The 13,751-nt window shown below is 37.4% G+C and overlaps 1 protein-coding gene across 13 annotated transcripts in view; it reads right to left on the bottom strand.

Annotated features, from left to right (window-relative positions):
- Window positions 1–13,751, bottom strand: part of SORBS2 (sorbin and SH3 domain containing 2) — a 169,244-nt gene that overhangs the window by 72,079 nt on the left and 83,414 nt on the right. For 8 of the 13 annotated variants that reach the window (XM_054824384.1, XM_054824387.1, XM_054824385.1 and 5 more), the window contains exons 1-4: window positions 5,083–5,175; window positions 3,488–3,514; window positions 2,386–2,510; window positions 786–1,403 (exon numbers count right to left, since the gene is read on the bottom strand). In XM_054824384.1, the coding sequence (XP_054680359.1) occupies window positions 786–1,403; window positions 2,386–2,510; window positions 3,488–3,514; window positions 5,083–5,143 (831 nt within the window). In that variant the 5' untranslated portion in view covers window positions 5,144–5,175. Of the gene's footprint in view, window positions 1–785; window positions 1,404–2,385; window positions 2,511–3,487; window positions 3,515–5,082; window positions 5,176–12,689; window positions 12,740–13,751 lie in introns of those variants that run through there. The other 5 variants (XM_054824393.1, XM_054824394.1, XM_054824395.1 and 2 more) reach the window with 3 other exon arrangements.

Raw genomic sequence — 13,751 nt, 5'->3', positions numbered from 1 at the left:
TTCAGAGCTCTCCTTTTGCCTAGTATGTATTCGCTGCTGCTTTATTACTGCTCCCAGGCTTGTTTTATTTGACTTGGTAACTTTCTGAATGGCGATAAACCCTACTCAGACTCCTCTGGTCCTATACTCTGTGCCTGATACTCCCATTTCTCCTAGCAAAGAATTTTCACCTCAGTAGGCACAGGGTATAAGGGAAACAGAGGGACTTAAAAGTTCAGTGCCTTGTGCTTCATGTAGAGGTGGCTGACAAAAGATTTTATGAATCCATTTTCTTTAAAAAGTGCCATTGTACAGGACACACAGGAGAAAGCAGTGACTAGTCTTGCAGAAAGCATCAACTGAGAAAATATATTTTTTGGTGGCCCTAGCAAACTGGCAGAGCTGCATTTGTAGAAGCCCCCCAACCCAACCCTCTTCTATCCATATTTGATCCTTCCAGCACCTACGGCAACATAACGCTTTAATGCAACACCTCTAGGAAGAGCCACTTAAGTAGATGCATCACCTACAATTCACTAATTTCCTGTTGTGCATTTGCACTCCATAAAGTACTCACAGAGGAACAAAGAAGTCTACCTTCCAGCTCAGCTGGGTTAATTTCTTTTTTTTTTTTAATACACTTCGAAAAACTTCAGGTTTTGTTCAGATCTGTTTTGATCCATGTCACAGGTAGTTTTACCCAGAAAATACAAGGTCTAATTTTGATAATGTAAGTATCGCTAAACAGAGGGTTATTAAGTGATTCAGGAATGATCTAAAATAAAAGGTGGAAAAATTAAATATACCACATGGTATTCTGCAGCCTGTGAAGAAGGAAGAACTGTAGACTTTTGTCCCAAATCCTTTGAAGACATCTTTGAAGTGTCTGGAGAAGTACTAGGTGGATGTTCTTGGATTTCAGGCTCTGCTTTATTGTCAGGGATGGGAGCTATCTGAATGGAAAGAGATGCTGTGTGTATCTCAGGCACGGGGTTACAGGCAGGTGAGACAGGCCTTTGTGGAAATACTGGCACTTCAACAGGCTTGAGCTGTTGTGGTGTATTACACTGAATGCTACTCGCTGGGTCACGTGTCCGGGTTAATTTCAGGGTAGATACCCTACGTTTTTGAGACTGTTGCCTTTGGCCTTGATGGAGAGCAGTACTAATACCAGCTACTGTGCTTGTGCCTGCACTGGAGATCGAGGTCAGTGGTTTAATGATTTTTTGTGCATAGGACACACTTGTGTTAGATGTTTGAGAAGACATTGTCTTCTGGACAGACTTCTCATTAGTGTAATAGGCAATATCTGTGGGAAGGCGTTTGGCTGGACCAGTTGTTACTGCCTGGAGATTAATTTCGTTCTTGTGATTAGTTACTCTTGCTTTCCGAAAACTTTCTTTTCTAGGGGGTGGCAGAGGTGCCTTATTTGCCAAAAGCATCCACACACAGCAAAATAACATTGAAGAAGAAACAGAAAGAAAGTAAATGTTAGCAGGAGATATAACTCAGTTTGACTTTTATTTTTAAGTAAAGGAACTAGCAACTTAAGGGGCTGCATCCCAACATTGCTCAATTCAATGGACAATTGAATTGGTCAGGTTCCCACCACCTTTTGCCATGCCGGGCTGTACAGCTTGTGTTTAGAAAGCCAGATGTTCCATTTGCTCAGAGTGAACTGGGGTCAGAAGGGAGCCCGCAATAAATCCATTTTCTTTTAAAAAAACAATTATTACACTGAATAAGAATTATTACTGTGAAATTGTTCAGATATGTAAGTAATCTCCAGAATGTACTCCATGATCTCAGGTAACAAGCTATTATTCACAGGTAACAGACATACATAAAACACACTGAGCCTCTTAAACCTTTGAATTACAATAGTAACAGAGACAGTATTGACATTGGTATGTTGATCTTTTTTGGACAGATGAATATGTTTCCAAGTCAAGTCTTTTTTTTTTTTTTTTTAGTGTGCTCTAATTAAATCGTTCTGCAAAACAGGCAGAAACATTGTCTATCTTATAATTAATAAACCTTTATCCTCAGATATTATTTTGATGACCGATGCATTTCTCAGAGCGTAAAATATTAATAAATATTCTTTGAAGTCTGGGAACACTCCTAGAAAGCTTTTATTTATGTGTGACCTACTTTTATTTAGCTGGCTGTCTTGTTCATTGAAAGCAATTTCTGGTAATTAACCTGAAGGCATGCATCTTGTGTGAAGTATACTTTATCTATGGAGTAAACCAGTCTGTAACGACCCATATGAACAGGTACTTCACACTATCGGTAAGACATCAGGACAATGTTCCATAGGGGTATGCCATCTATATACATTATGCCCCAGGAATAACCCAGACACAAATGCCAAAGCATGAAACTTGGTGTGATCCGTTTTACCTGAGTTGGTGATCTTTTATCCTGTAGATTTGGCCGCACACTCCTAAAACCTTTTGCTGTAAGAGATGAACTGCTAGCATCTCCATTCAGTGTCTCTCTACTTCCATCATTGTAAGATCTCCAAGCTTTTGTAAGGAAAGAAGAATCAAACCATTTTTTTATTAGTAGATCTCTATACCGCTATCATCATAGCAACCCAGCTATTAAACAAACTGTGGAAAAGTTTAGCTACTACACAACTGACATTGCTGCTGTTATCACCATGGAAGTTATAAGAACAGGGCTAAAGCCGCCACTTTACAAAATATTTATCTTTAAAATTTAGATAACTCGAGCATCAACAATACTGCTGGCAGCAGTTTGATATCCGCCCACAATATTCACACAGATTATGGATTTTAACCTTGTGAGTCCTTTTGAGATGTTGGTGCTTCAGCCCTTGTATAAAGCAGGCTGAACTACTTTCGCAGATCAGGTTCTTGAACTTCACAGCTGCGTCAGATTTTGAAAAACATCCCAGCTCATGTAAAGTTAGTTGGTTTCACCAAATTTCACCAGAACACCCAATTAGTTGTTCCAATAATGTATCTTATTTCCAAATCTGAATGACACCTTGATTTTCCATCCAACCAACCATGTTTTGTCTCTATCCTCAGAGCTGAAAAGCCATCAAGGCATTGTCCAAACACAGAGGGAGATACTATCCCTGCCTCAACAAGTTACAGATTTGAAGACAAAATATTGTAAAAGGCTGGGAAAAGTAACACATTATGTGAGCAGGCTGCTAAGTGGGGTGGGCAGAGCTTGCAATCCTGAGTAAGGGACTAAAAATGAAATAGCAAGTGCCACTGAAGCTAAAGGTGGCAAATAAGCATTTTGCATTCTCCCACACAATTCATTTTCTGACAACATACACTGTTTCCCAAATAAGATCTGAATTTGAGGTCTTAGCCACTTGCAATTATTATTACAATTTCAGTGGTGCTTTCCTTAAAGAATGTGGATGTATGGAGTAATGAAATAAAATAAATGGAAGATTGTTATAATTCATCCACTTACATTGTATTACACTGATGCATAAATAACACAGCGTTTTATTTACCTGAATCTGGAGACTGAGAATCAGACCCTGAAAAAGAAACATCCAGTATTAATTTGTGTAAAGAAATAAAAACATGATGACATAACAAAAAATATGTAGGAGTCTTTTTGTTCAGTTACCTAATTCCCTCCTCTTACCTAAGCACACCCCAGAATATTGGATCATAGGTAACTGAGCAATGTTTATTGCACAAGTTCTACAGAAGGTTATAGTGTGCTAGGAGTTAATCACTGCTATTTCAGACGGCAAATAATGAACAAACATTTGCTGTGGGTTTTTTTTCCCCCAATAAATACTGTCATATACTACCACCTAAAATCTAGGTATCAAAAGAAATATCATTCCTTTAAAATGAGCTGGAAAGGTTTAATTCAAAACTAAGAAGGACGCCTACAGATTCTGTCAGGATTTTCTCTCCCCCTTCACACCAGAATGTGTGATGCTTTCTTCATCACTTCAAAGCAAAACACAGAAACTGATACATATATAATGCCAGCACAGAACAGATTTGAAATTCTGGTGGTTTTTTGGATTACTTGTAGATACATTAGTGTTTTTTCTCCTAAAGAAACTAGAATTATGACATCTCTAAACAAAAATATTTTTAATGTCCAATAATTATAGTGCTAAGAGAACTCATTACTAATTGAGTGCAATAAAGCAAGACATTCAGAGACCTGTATTGCATGCTTAAATGATAAAAAATTGTTAGAAGGTTGCTAAGAAGAACCCAATGTTTTCTTAAATTTACATATGCACAGTAATCCAAATAACCCTTCCACTACCCTTACAAAGAGTTGCAACCAAATTTTTAATTTGCTTCATAAATTCTAACTGTTCTTATTCCTAGGGATTAGTCTTATATTTGAAAAGATCTACAAAACAAAGACTATCTTGCAATTATTTTCTGTCTCATTCTTTATTCAGCTTTTATAGTTGTTTGGTGTGAATGCTGCATGTTCGGATTGGTGTAAATTAGTCTACATCACTCACGATTCTATTTATATCTACAACTACTTAACTCACCAGTGAACCTGAGCAACTGATACCCATTAAGATTTAATTTTGCAATACCAGACATGAATATTGCTAAGAAGCAGTTCTGCCTGTCTACTGAATATTCTGCATGTTTTTATAATTTTAAATATTTTTAGGAAAACATGCTTAATAAATCATATTTTTAAATTTAATCTGGCTTCTGACAATCATTTTACAAAAACATTCAGATTCTTTTCCTTTGAGAAGAGTGTTTAAAGCAAGTTGCAATAAACAAAGTTTGTAATAAACAAAACCTACTTTTCATGGCATATTATCTCGAAAAAAACAGGAGATGTGAGACCCAAAATATATATCTCAAAGGCAAAATTAATAACTATTTTTTCTTAAGTCTTCCTAATTTTTTTCATTAATGGCTACTAAGCATAGGCAGAGAGAAATTAAGTCTACTTTTTAAAGAGCATTGTAGAAGTAACAGACCTGTCAGCAGGATAGAAAATACGGTTACCCTTCTCCTCCTTGCAGAGTAATATTGCAGGAATGCGTAACACTATAGAAAAGCCATTCAGGAGTAGGATCTCACTGGTTAGCCGTTATACCTGAGGCCAATAGGTTTGGAGAACTCTGAACTCTCTTCACAGCTGTTAATGTGACAGACATTGCAGCACGTTTGCGAGCACACCCACCGCTATCTGGAAGCACAAAACAATACAGACAGCAGCCCCAGACAAAGGGAGCAAGCACATGCAACATATCGCAGTGTGAGATACATCAAACATACATGAAAATAAGCATGCAGTTAGGGAACTGCTGCAGGAACATGTAAATTTGCAAGTTTTGCAGATTAGCAGAATACATAAAATTTCACAAGCTTTAAACAACAATGAACCTCACACAAAATAAGTAAAGAAAGCAATATTTAGTACTTAATCCACTAGGGAAATATATACATTCTGTTACCTGAAAGACTGCTTAATTATAGCTAATTAGTAAAAACAAACAAGTAATCAAGATGAAGGATTAAGCATTCCAGAGTAATATTAATCAATAATGCACTGTAAAATCATTTCATTGTAAGCATTAGAAAGACACCATTCATAAACTAAGCTTATGTTTGATCAGCTGATGAAGTGCTTTTGTTCAATCTTTTGGATCCTTTAAGCTCAAGAAACAAAATTACTAAGGATGGCATAATTTTTTTTTTTTTATTTTCGTGGAACATCCTTGTTCTCCCTCCTGCCTCTTTGTTTTTAGCTAACGGAAGACAGAAAAATATATGTCTGAAACCCAATAACATCCCAAGGGAACAACAAGAAATCTAAAATCATCATTCTGAACAACCAGGAGTGGAAAAAACCTTTCTTCTGGATCTTGTGTGACTCCTTTCTTTTCTTACTCATTGCTCCTCTCTCAGTTGGAACTGTCATTCTGTCTTTATAAATACTCTGTTATTATTAGAAGGTAGCTTTTCCATAACTTAGCTTTTTAGCAACTCTATCATAGTTGTAAAAACCAGTTAATAAACGTTCTTCCTGATTATATTCAAGTAGACTATTTTTCTGCCCTTCAATATAGTAATTCTTTTAATTTTCATATTTGATATTAGTGAAATTTCATACAGGGCCCCACTGAAGTCAAGAAGAACCACAACTACAATAGAGGCCCTAACGTTTTTTATATCTGTGTCCTGTGACAGGGAGTTTTATAAAATTATGCTTAAGGAAGGCCTGCAACCTATTAGTAGAAAGTATTTCCTATGATAGCAGTAATTTGAGCCTGAGAGACATCTTTAACCCATGTCTGCAAGAGAAGTGAGCTCCTGGTATTTCTTCGCTCATTCCAATATTCCCCCGAAATAGCAGAGCCCTCTGGCCACAGGTCTTGCAGGATACGCATTAAGCAGTTGTTAACATTGGCAAACATCAGAGCCACTGCCCCAGGTGTAAGCGGTTCCAAGGACTCATTGCCAATTCCAAGTCTCAAGGCAAAGGGCCAGATGATTTCAGTCAGCAATAGTCGAAAGCAATACGTTACCCCAAATTAATTATTGGTGTCGTACATGTGAAACAAAGACAATGGTTATCAAATCTGCACATTTGGTTTAGTTCGTTTACATAAATATAGAATGACAATAGTAATTACAATCACATTTTCCATTCTTGTATTCCCCCCCCCATATACCAGAAGTAATTCCAAGGATATTTCATGATTTATACAAGCTAACAGGCAAACAATATGTTATACTGTCACATCTTTTATTCAAACAAAGTGATGCTTTATTTGTATTTTTTCAAGAGCTACCTTCCTGAATTTCAGCATAGAGAAACTAAAGGGGGAGGAAAGGAAGACAATGAGAAAACTGACTACAAATATTTCATCATTGTAATTTCAAGAAATTCAGAGTTTTATTCTTAGTGGACCTATTATCTCACAAAGTGTTTGACATGGCTTCATATAAGATAGCCAAAATAGATGTTCTAACTGACTATATACATAAATGCATACAACATTTACCCCTACGTATAGAAGCCCATATGCAAGTCTGTACCTGCAATAACATTCTCAGTATCTGTACAAAATAAGTCAATTAGCACTCGATTAAGACACAGCTGCACAAATATACCATATTGAGTTGTGCAAAATTTCTAATAAAATACAAACATGCGTGGGCAAGCACATATTTATGCACGATGGACTCCATCTTCCCACCTTTGTTCAGGCCAGGCTCCCATTAAATCAAGGGCATCATATCTGAATGAAGATCAGAAGTATCTGCACGCTGCCTCGGAACAGGCAGTTTTCAAACTGCTTCCCTTATCTGCATGGCCTTACACAGTTGAATTTCAAGAGACTTATTCCAGCCTGTATTCCTTTTTCATAACTCCATCAAATTTCCAGCAACTACTAACTACATCCACCCAGATTCTTGAAGTCCAAATAACACCAAAAAAGTTCTAGGTTTAGAGAACAGAGAATTAAAAAATAGTAAGGGAGGCTGAATTAATGATCATCTGCTCATTTCACTTGCAAACTACAAGCAATTCATACTGCACAGCTGTTACTCAAGGAACAAATGAGGATATGCGAAACAATCTATACAAAATGTACACATACATAAAAAATTAAATGTTGCAAATATGTATACGCTTATGCACAATTCTCTATGCTTTTGACATGATAAATTCTTCAGGAGCAAGAGTCCTGTCTTCCTAGGTTTTGTTTTAACATTGAAGCAAAGGAGACCTGAATCAGCTAAGTTCTGCAGGCAATAATAGAATATGAAATTGGACAATAATTCACAATCAAAACAGCTACCTAAAATGCATGTCCAGCTCAAATCAGGACATAGCAGAGTGGGTGCCTATATATTCTTTTGCAAGCCCTACATACTCCCATCAAATCTGGAAAAGACAAATAAGCATCCTTAGCAGGTACTGCAGAAAGCAAAGGAGAAAGAAAAGGTAGGGATTATGTGATGAGACATGTTTCTGACAATATCTTGCAGAGCAAGGACCATATAGGAATGAACTCCTGAATGCTAGGATCAATGTTGCAGACTTGCCCTTAAAGAGAGAAAAAGAAAGAGCCATCCACTGACTGGAAAAGACAGATGAGGTGGTGGCTTGTCCTCCAGCTAGGAGGACATGTGTATTTGTATATGTATCCTAATGCTTTCCACAGTGGGGCTCTGGATGCTCTCTTCCTCTTGTCCGTTCACCACTCTGTTCCTTTCCCTTTGCCAACTTCCCCCCCCACCGTACAATTTTTCTCTTCAGCCTTTCTCCATTCCTCACCTTTCCTTACTTCCTTCTCTCTCCCTCCCTTAATTCTGTTTCTTTCCACAAATAAGTACTTTAACCCTTTCTCCCTAAATCCACAATCCCAACAACTGCTCCTATGACAGACAGCACCACCTTAAGTGAGCTGTATCTCTATTTGACAAATAGTCTATTGGTCTGGTTCTGCTCCAAAGCAGAATGGAGCCAATTCAAAACACCACCACCACCACTTTCATTTAGGAACATGGTGGTTTTTTTTTTTTTTTTTTTTGAAAGACTGCCTCAGAGAGTCAGTAAAAGCAGTGGCATAAACCAGGTTGGCAAAGATGAAGGGATGGTGATCTCTTGTGAAGAGGTGAGAGACAGCAGCCAGGGGGCAGGAAATTTTTAATAAGCACCCAAACATAATGTTTGCTGATCATTATTCTATCCACTGTACTTGTGAATGGTATCATTTTCCCCTTTGTCTGCACAGAGAATTCAAGTTTAGAAGTCTTTAACCAGGGATTCTTACTCCCTGTCTGCATTCTGATCTGAGAGAAATATATAGTGCTAGATCCAACAGTCCAAGACAGTCAAAGCTGCTGCTTCTCTATGTCCCCAGGTCCAACCAGTAGTGAGTCTGGAGATGTGTTCCCAGCAGACACATGCACAAGAGCACACGTATACACCACATACATACGCGGCTGGCCACATTGATCACTCACACTAGCACAGACAGTACAACGGCCTCAGCCCCCTCCCCTCTCTGGCTGAGCAGGACAAAGGTCCGCTAGCGAGAATATATACGTACACGTGTACAAGGTGGATCCTTCCAGCAACTGGGCTCAGACATTGAGTTTGCCATTCATTCCATGTCTGGATTCCTGGGACAGTCCTGGGAGAGGCCTGGGCAAGGGAGGCCCTTGTGCCTCCCTTCATTCCTTGGGAGTCCTTCGTTTGGGTTCCTGCCTGCCCTTCTGCTTGTGGAGATGGGCCTTTGCTGGCGCCTGTGACGGGTCCGGGAGCAGCCTGGCAGGGCAGGCTATTATTTGGGCTTCCCTCCTGCCACTGTTTCTCCGAGCTCCTGAGCCTTTATCACATAACCTAACATTGAGTACACAGGCAAACCTACTGTTATTCAGTTCTTTGATGCTGCTAAATTACAACAAATACTGATTAAAGAAGTAATTTTTTTGTAGAATGCCTGAAATGCTCAAGCCCACCTAATTTACTTTAGTGATCTAAAAGTGGCTTCACAATCTATTCAGGAACTCTGCAGGGATCCAAGAATTTCTATTCTTGTCTCCCAGACAAAATGTAAGAGATTAGTCCATGTGATGACTTCCATTAATAATTTTAACAAACACAAAATATTTGCAGTCTTCCAGAACTGCATACTTTGTCACTCTTGGCTGCTCTTTATGTACTTCATCTACTGCAAACAGCTAACTTGTTTAATAATTTTAAAATTAGATGCATTTACCAAGAATTATCTGTGTGAAACTCTGCCAGAATATTTACAGATAGACACTAACAATCTGCTTTAGCATATTAACTTGTATCTACTTGTTATTCCTCAATGCAATTATCTCTCCCCCAACATTAGCTATGTATGCACATATAGTGTATGAACAATATATACATTTATCCTGTGTTTGAATCCAATGTGAGCTTCATAGGTAGCTCAGGCTTTCTTTGACTTAGTTTCTCAGAATGTCTCATGAAGTTAATGATACTCATCAAATATGTAAAGTACTTGAAGACTTGTTGATGAAAACCCCTATATATAGTTTAAAATATTATTTTGTTGATGATTGCTTAGTCTGGGTTTAAAAAGGCACACATTCTGTTAGACTACTATTTTTAAATTATGACAGCATTTGAACACCAAAGGGAACTATGTGCCAAAGTACCTTTGGTACTTCTGAAAACCTCCCCTATATCTTACGTCTATTTCTTTGCTTTTGCAAACATGTTTCATTGCCTTATGTCGAATATTCCTTCCTAACATGTGGTACAGAATTAACATCAAATACTAAAAAATCCCTCCCATATATGGTAGAGTATTGAAAACCAAAGCTCTTCAAAACATTTTCTCTGTGGACAAAAATATCTTCCACAGGGTTCGCTGACACAGACTGCCAAGTCTGCAGCCACAGGGAACACTGGATTAGAGGAGCATGCTCTACACAGTACATTTACTTTTTTCTTTTTAAAGTTGCATATAAGCTAGCTTTGCCACTTAGCAGTTACTGACACCAATCTAGAGTGCTCGTTTATCTGTAGGAGTAATTAATAAAATGCATATTTTTAAAACAAACTAGGGGCAAATCACTAATATCTGATAACCTCCAATTGCATGATGCACAAATTCCAGTTAAAAAGCAGTGAAAAAACCCTCAAAAATCAAAACTGCAGGACTCCTTTTATGTTCAAACACATATAACATTAAAAAAAGAAAAAAGAAACAACTAGACCAGAACACCATGCAGAACAGCTTTCACCTCAGTCACTCTCTTCCTTAGTAAAGTGATGCTTTATCAATAGATAGGTGCAAGATGTTCACTTTTAAACCCTACTCATTGGAATTTTTTTTTAAGTCAGGAAATAATCTAGATCAGTAGAACTAATAAGAGATACAACATTTTTTGTCAATATCTCCTTTTAGTGCAGGTAATAACATGCACATTAATATCAAGCATATACAAGATGAAAAATGTTTTCACTGTGTAAATGCAGAGTAGATTCAAGTTCAGCTTACAATCATTATATCCTTAGGTAACTGGAAAGAATTTCAGGTATGTTCAGGTCTTTTAAGTCAGTTTTCAAGGCTCCTGTGTGATCAGAAGACTCCCAATCCCCAACAGAAGTCATTCAGCCACATAGATTACTTAAATCTCACATCTACTTCCCTTGAGAATTTCTAGCTTACGTGAAAAATTTTAGTACAACATAGAGCAAAGTTGTACTTCAGAGCTGCAGTAGCACAAACTGGCAATTTACCGCTCTGAGACTATCCACATTTTTGAAAGTGGAAGCTATAAAATAACATCTATGACATGATTTAACTCATATGATTGCAATGCACAATGTAATCACAGTCAAATGTATGATGATTAGCTGAGTTACTTCTGAAATTACAGTTCTATGAAGCAAGCAGTATTTCAGTACTACCTTAATTATACAGACTGACATGTTTAGGAAAGATGTCTTCACTAAAAATGCATGAGGATAGTACAAATTTCAAATAGTATTCCCATAAATGAAAAGCACACCACTCTGGTTAGTGTCTGTGAAAAAACCCTATGAACTCAACTGAGAAATTTAGTTTCTCCTGCTTCGTACATTTACAAATGTAGTGGTTTCAAGTCAGCCAATACATTTTAACTTTGTATTAAAATCTGTCCAAGAACCTGGTCCCACTGAGCTCCAGACATTGTCTGAGACAAAGGGAAGCCAGGAAGCCTGATTAATTCAGTGGTCTAGATAATGGAAAAGCTAATCCCTTCGACTTAGAGCTGAAGCACCCAAACTGGCTTCATAGGTATTTCAGGTCCTAGGGTCCCACATAACACATTTTGCTTATTTCAAGTTGTCATGGCAGTTGTCACAGTGCAGCGCTACTGTCAATGATAAAACCAGCTGGTTTAGAAAGGATGGGTATGTCTATCCTTGTGCCACAGTTACTCTGCAAACCAGACGGTTCACTTATGGAGTACAAAGAGTTGACTGCAACTGAAAATTTACCCGACACAAGTGAGACCAGGATTTGACCAGTCTGCTTTCAAGAGGCCTGTTCCCAGTTCTAGCAAACCCAGCAGCACTACCTATTGACTTCAGTGTTTCAGGAGCAAGTATTAATATGCTGTTACAGATCATGAAGATAACTTCCTATAGAGTACTTCATTTGGTCCAATACACCTATCACAGCAATTGAGAGAAAATACAAATCCCCCTAAGTACAAAATAATTATCCTCATCTGATTATGCAAGTGTAGCTAATAATAAAGGGTAGCATTTATATGCCCCTTAATTTAATGGCAGTAGAGAATGAAAACAAAGCATTTTTAAAGCATGTGCATTTTCTTAGGAAAATGTGATGCTTTAACACCACTTTTCCATAGTTGTTATATCCTCATACTACATATTTGTACATAAAACATACACATATAAAACTGATACTTATAACTTAAGCACAGAAAGCTAAACATGCATGTATATTTCACATCTCCATATATATCCATACATAGAAAAAAATGTATGTAGATTTTATATATGGAATACAAATGCACATAAGCAGACATACTATTAAAATATCTTGCTTAATTTGAGTTCAGCACCAACTCAAGTACAGTTGGTTCATAAAAATGTAAATAAATTTGGGACCTTCTCTGCTTACTGAACAACACAGAAGAGTAAAGAGAAATCTCACAGAAGCAGCATACCTGTGTTCATTTTGACACTGGAGGATTTGCTATAAAAGTCTTCAGATTTCCTGCAGAAAATAAAACGATCTATTAATTTGCACAAGACAAGAATGTGTGGTAGAAAATGCCAGCAGGACTTCTTGGAGGGGTGGAGAATCACTGTGATACAAATGACAGTCCTATTTTAACACAGCTTTAATTAAATTGGTACTGCTCGTCCTTCCAAAGTTAAAGATGAGCTGTCACTTCCATTATAAGCTAGTCTATTTTCAAGTGTTTAGTATCTCTGTTGTAAACACTTGCTCTGGGGTAAAAAAACTAGTGATTGACTTCTGGTCTTGAAACTATAAACTAAAAATTATTCCTGTGCAGGAATGGGGAAACATTTTTAAGAGCTGCTTATAAGCTTTATTCACTCCTTTGTGCAAACTGCAAGATATAAAGAGTAGGTTTCTCTGAATATTTTTTAAGCAGTCAGTTACCAGGTCTTTTTCAACAGTTTATAAGCAGGAGATGCATCTGTTTTCATTCAGTGATTTAATGTGTCTTTACAGACAACACTGACACTCTTGATGTTGCTCACTGTATTGCTATGCACAGAATCAGGGCACGTCTCTTGGCACCCACAGGAATCCATTTCAAAACTCCCAATGGAGTCAATAGGTAGGGAATCAAGTCACTATACATTAATGTGCTTTTTAAAGGTAATAATTTGCACCAAAATAACATAAAATGCATACAAAGGTTGAATCTCTATTTAGATATCCCAACTCTATGCAGTACTTACAAACAAGCAAACAGTGAAACCCCACAAAACCAAACTACAAGTGTAGAAAAAGCACAGCATCCTACATTAGCAGAGGACTTTAACCTACTGATGGTACGTCAGAGGACAAACTAGACATATTTTCCATTTACTGCCAGTTTACGTCCTAGATTCATCTTCAGATCAAGAGCTTTAATACCTCTTCTATTCAGGTTCTTTCAGAGATAAAAAGATAAATGCAGAAAATGTTTCCAATGGCATTCTGAATACTAGCTAATCCCAGCTGTAGTGTTACAGATATTTTGCCCACTGTA

The sequence above is a fragment of the Grus americana genome, chromosome 4 (assembly GCF_028858705.1).
Source record: "Grus americana isolate bGruAme1 chromosome 4, bGruAme1.mat, whole genome shotgun sequence".
Lineage (NCBI taxonomy): Eukaryota > Metazoa > Chordata > Aves > Gruiformes > Gruidae > Grus > Grus americana.
The sequence above is the reverse complement of the archived record's forward strand: the minus strand, read 5'-3'. Positions and strand labels throughout refer to the sequence as shown.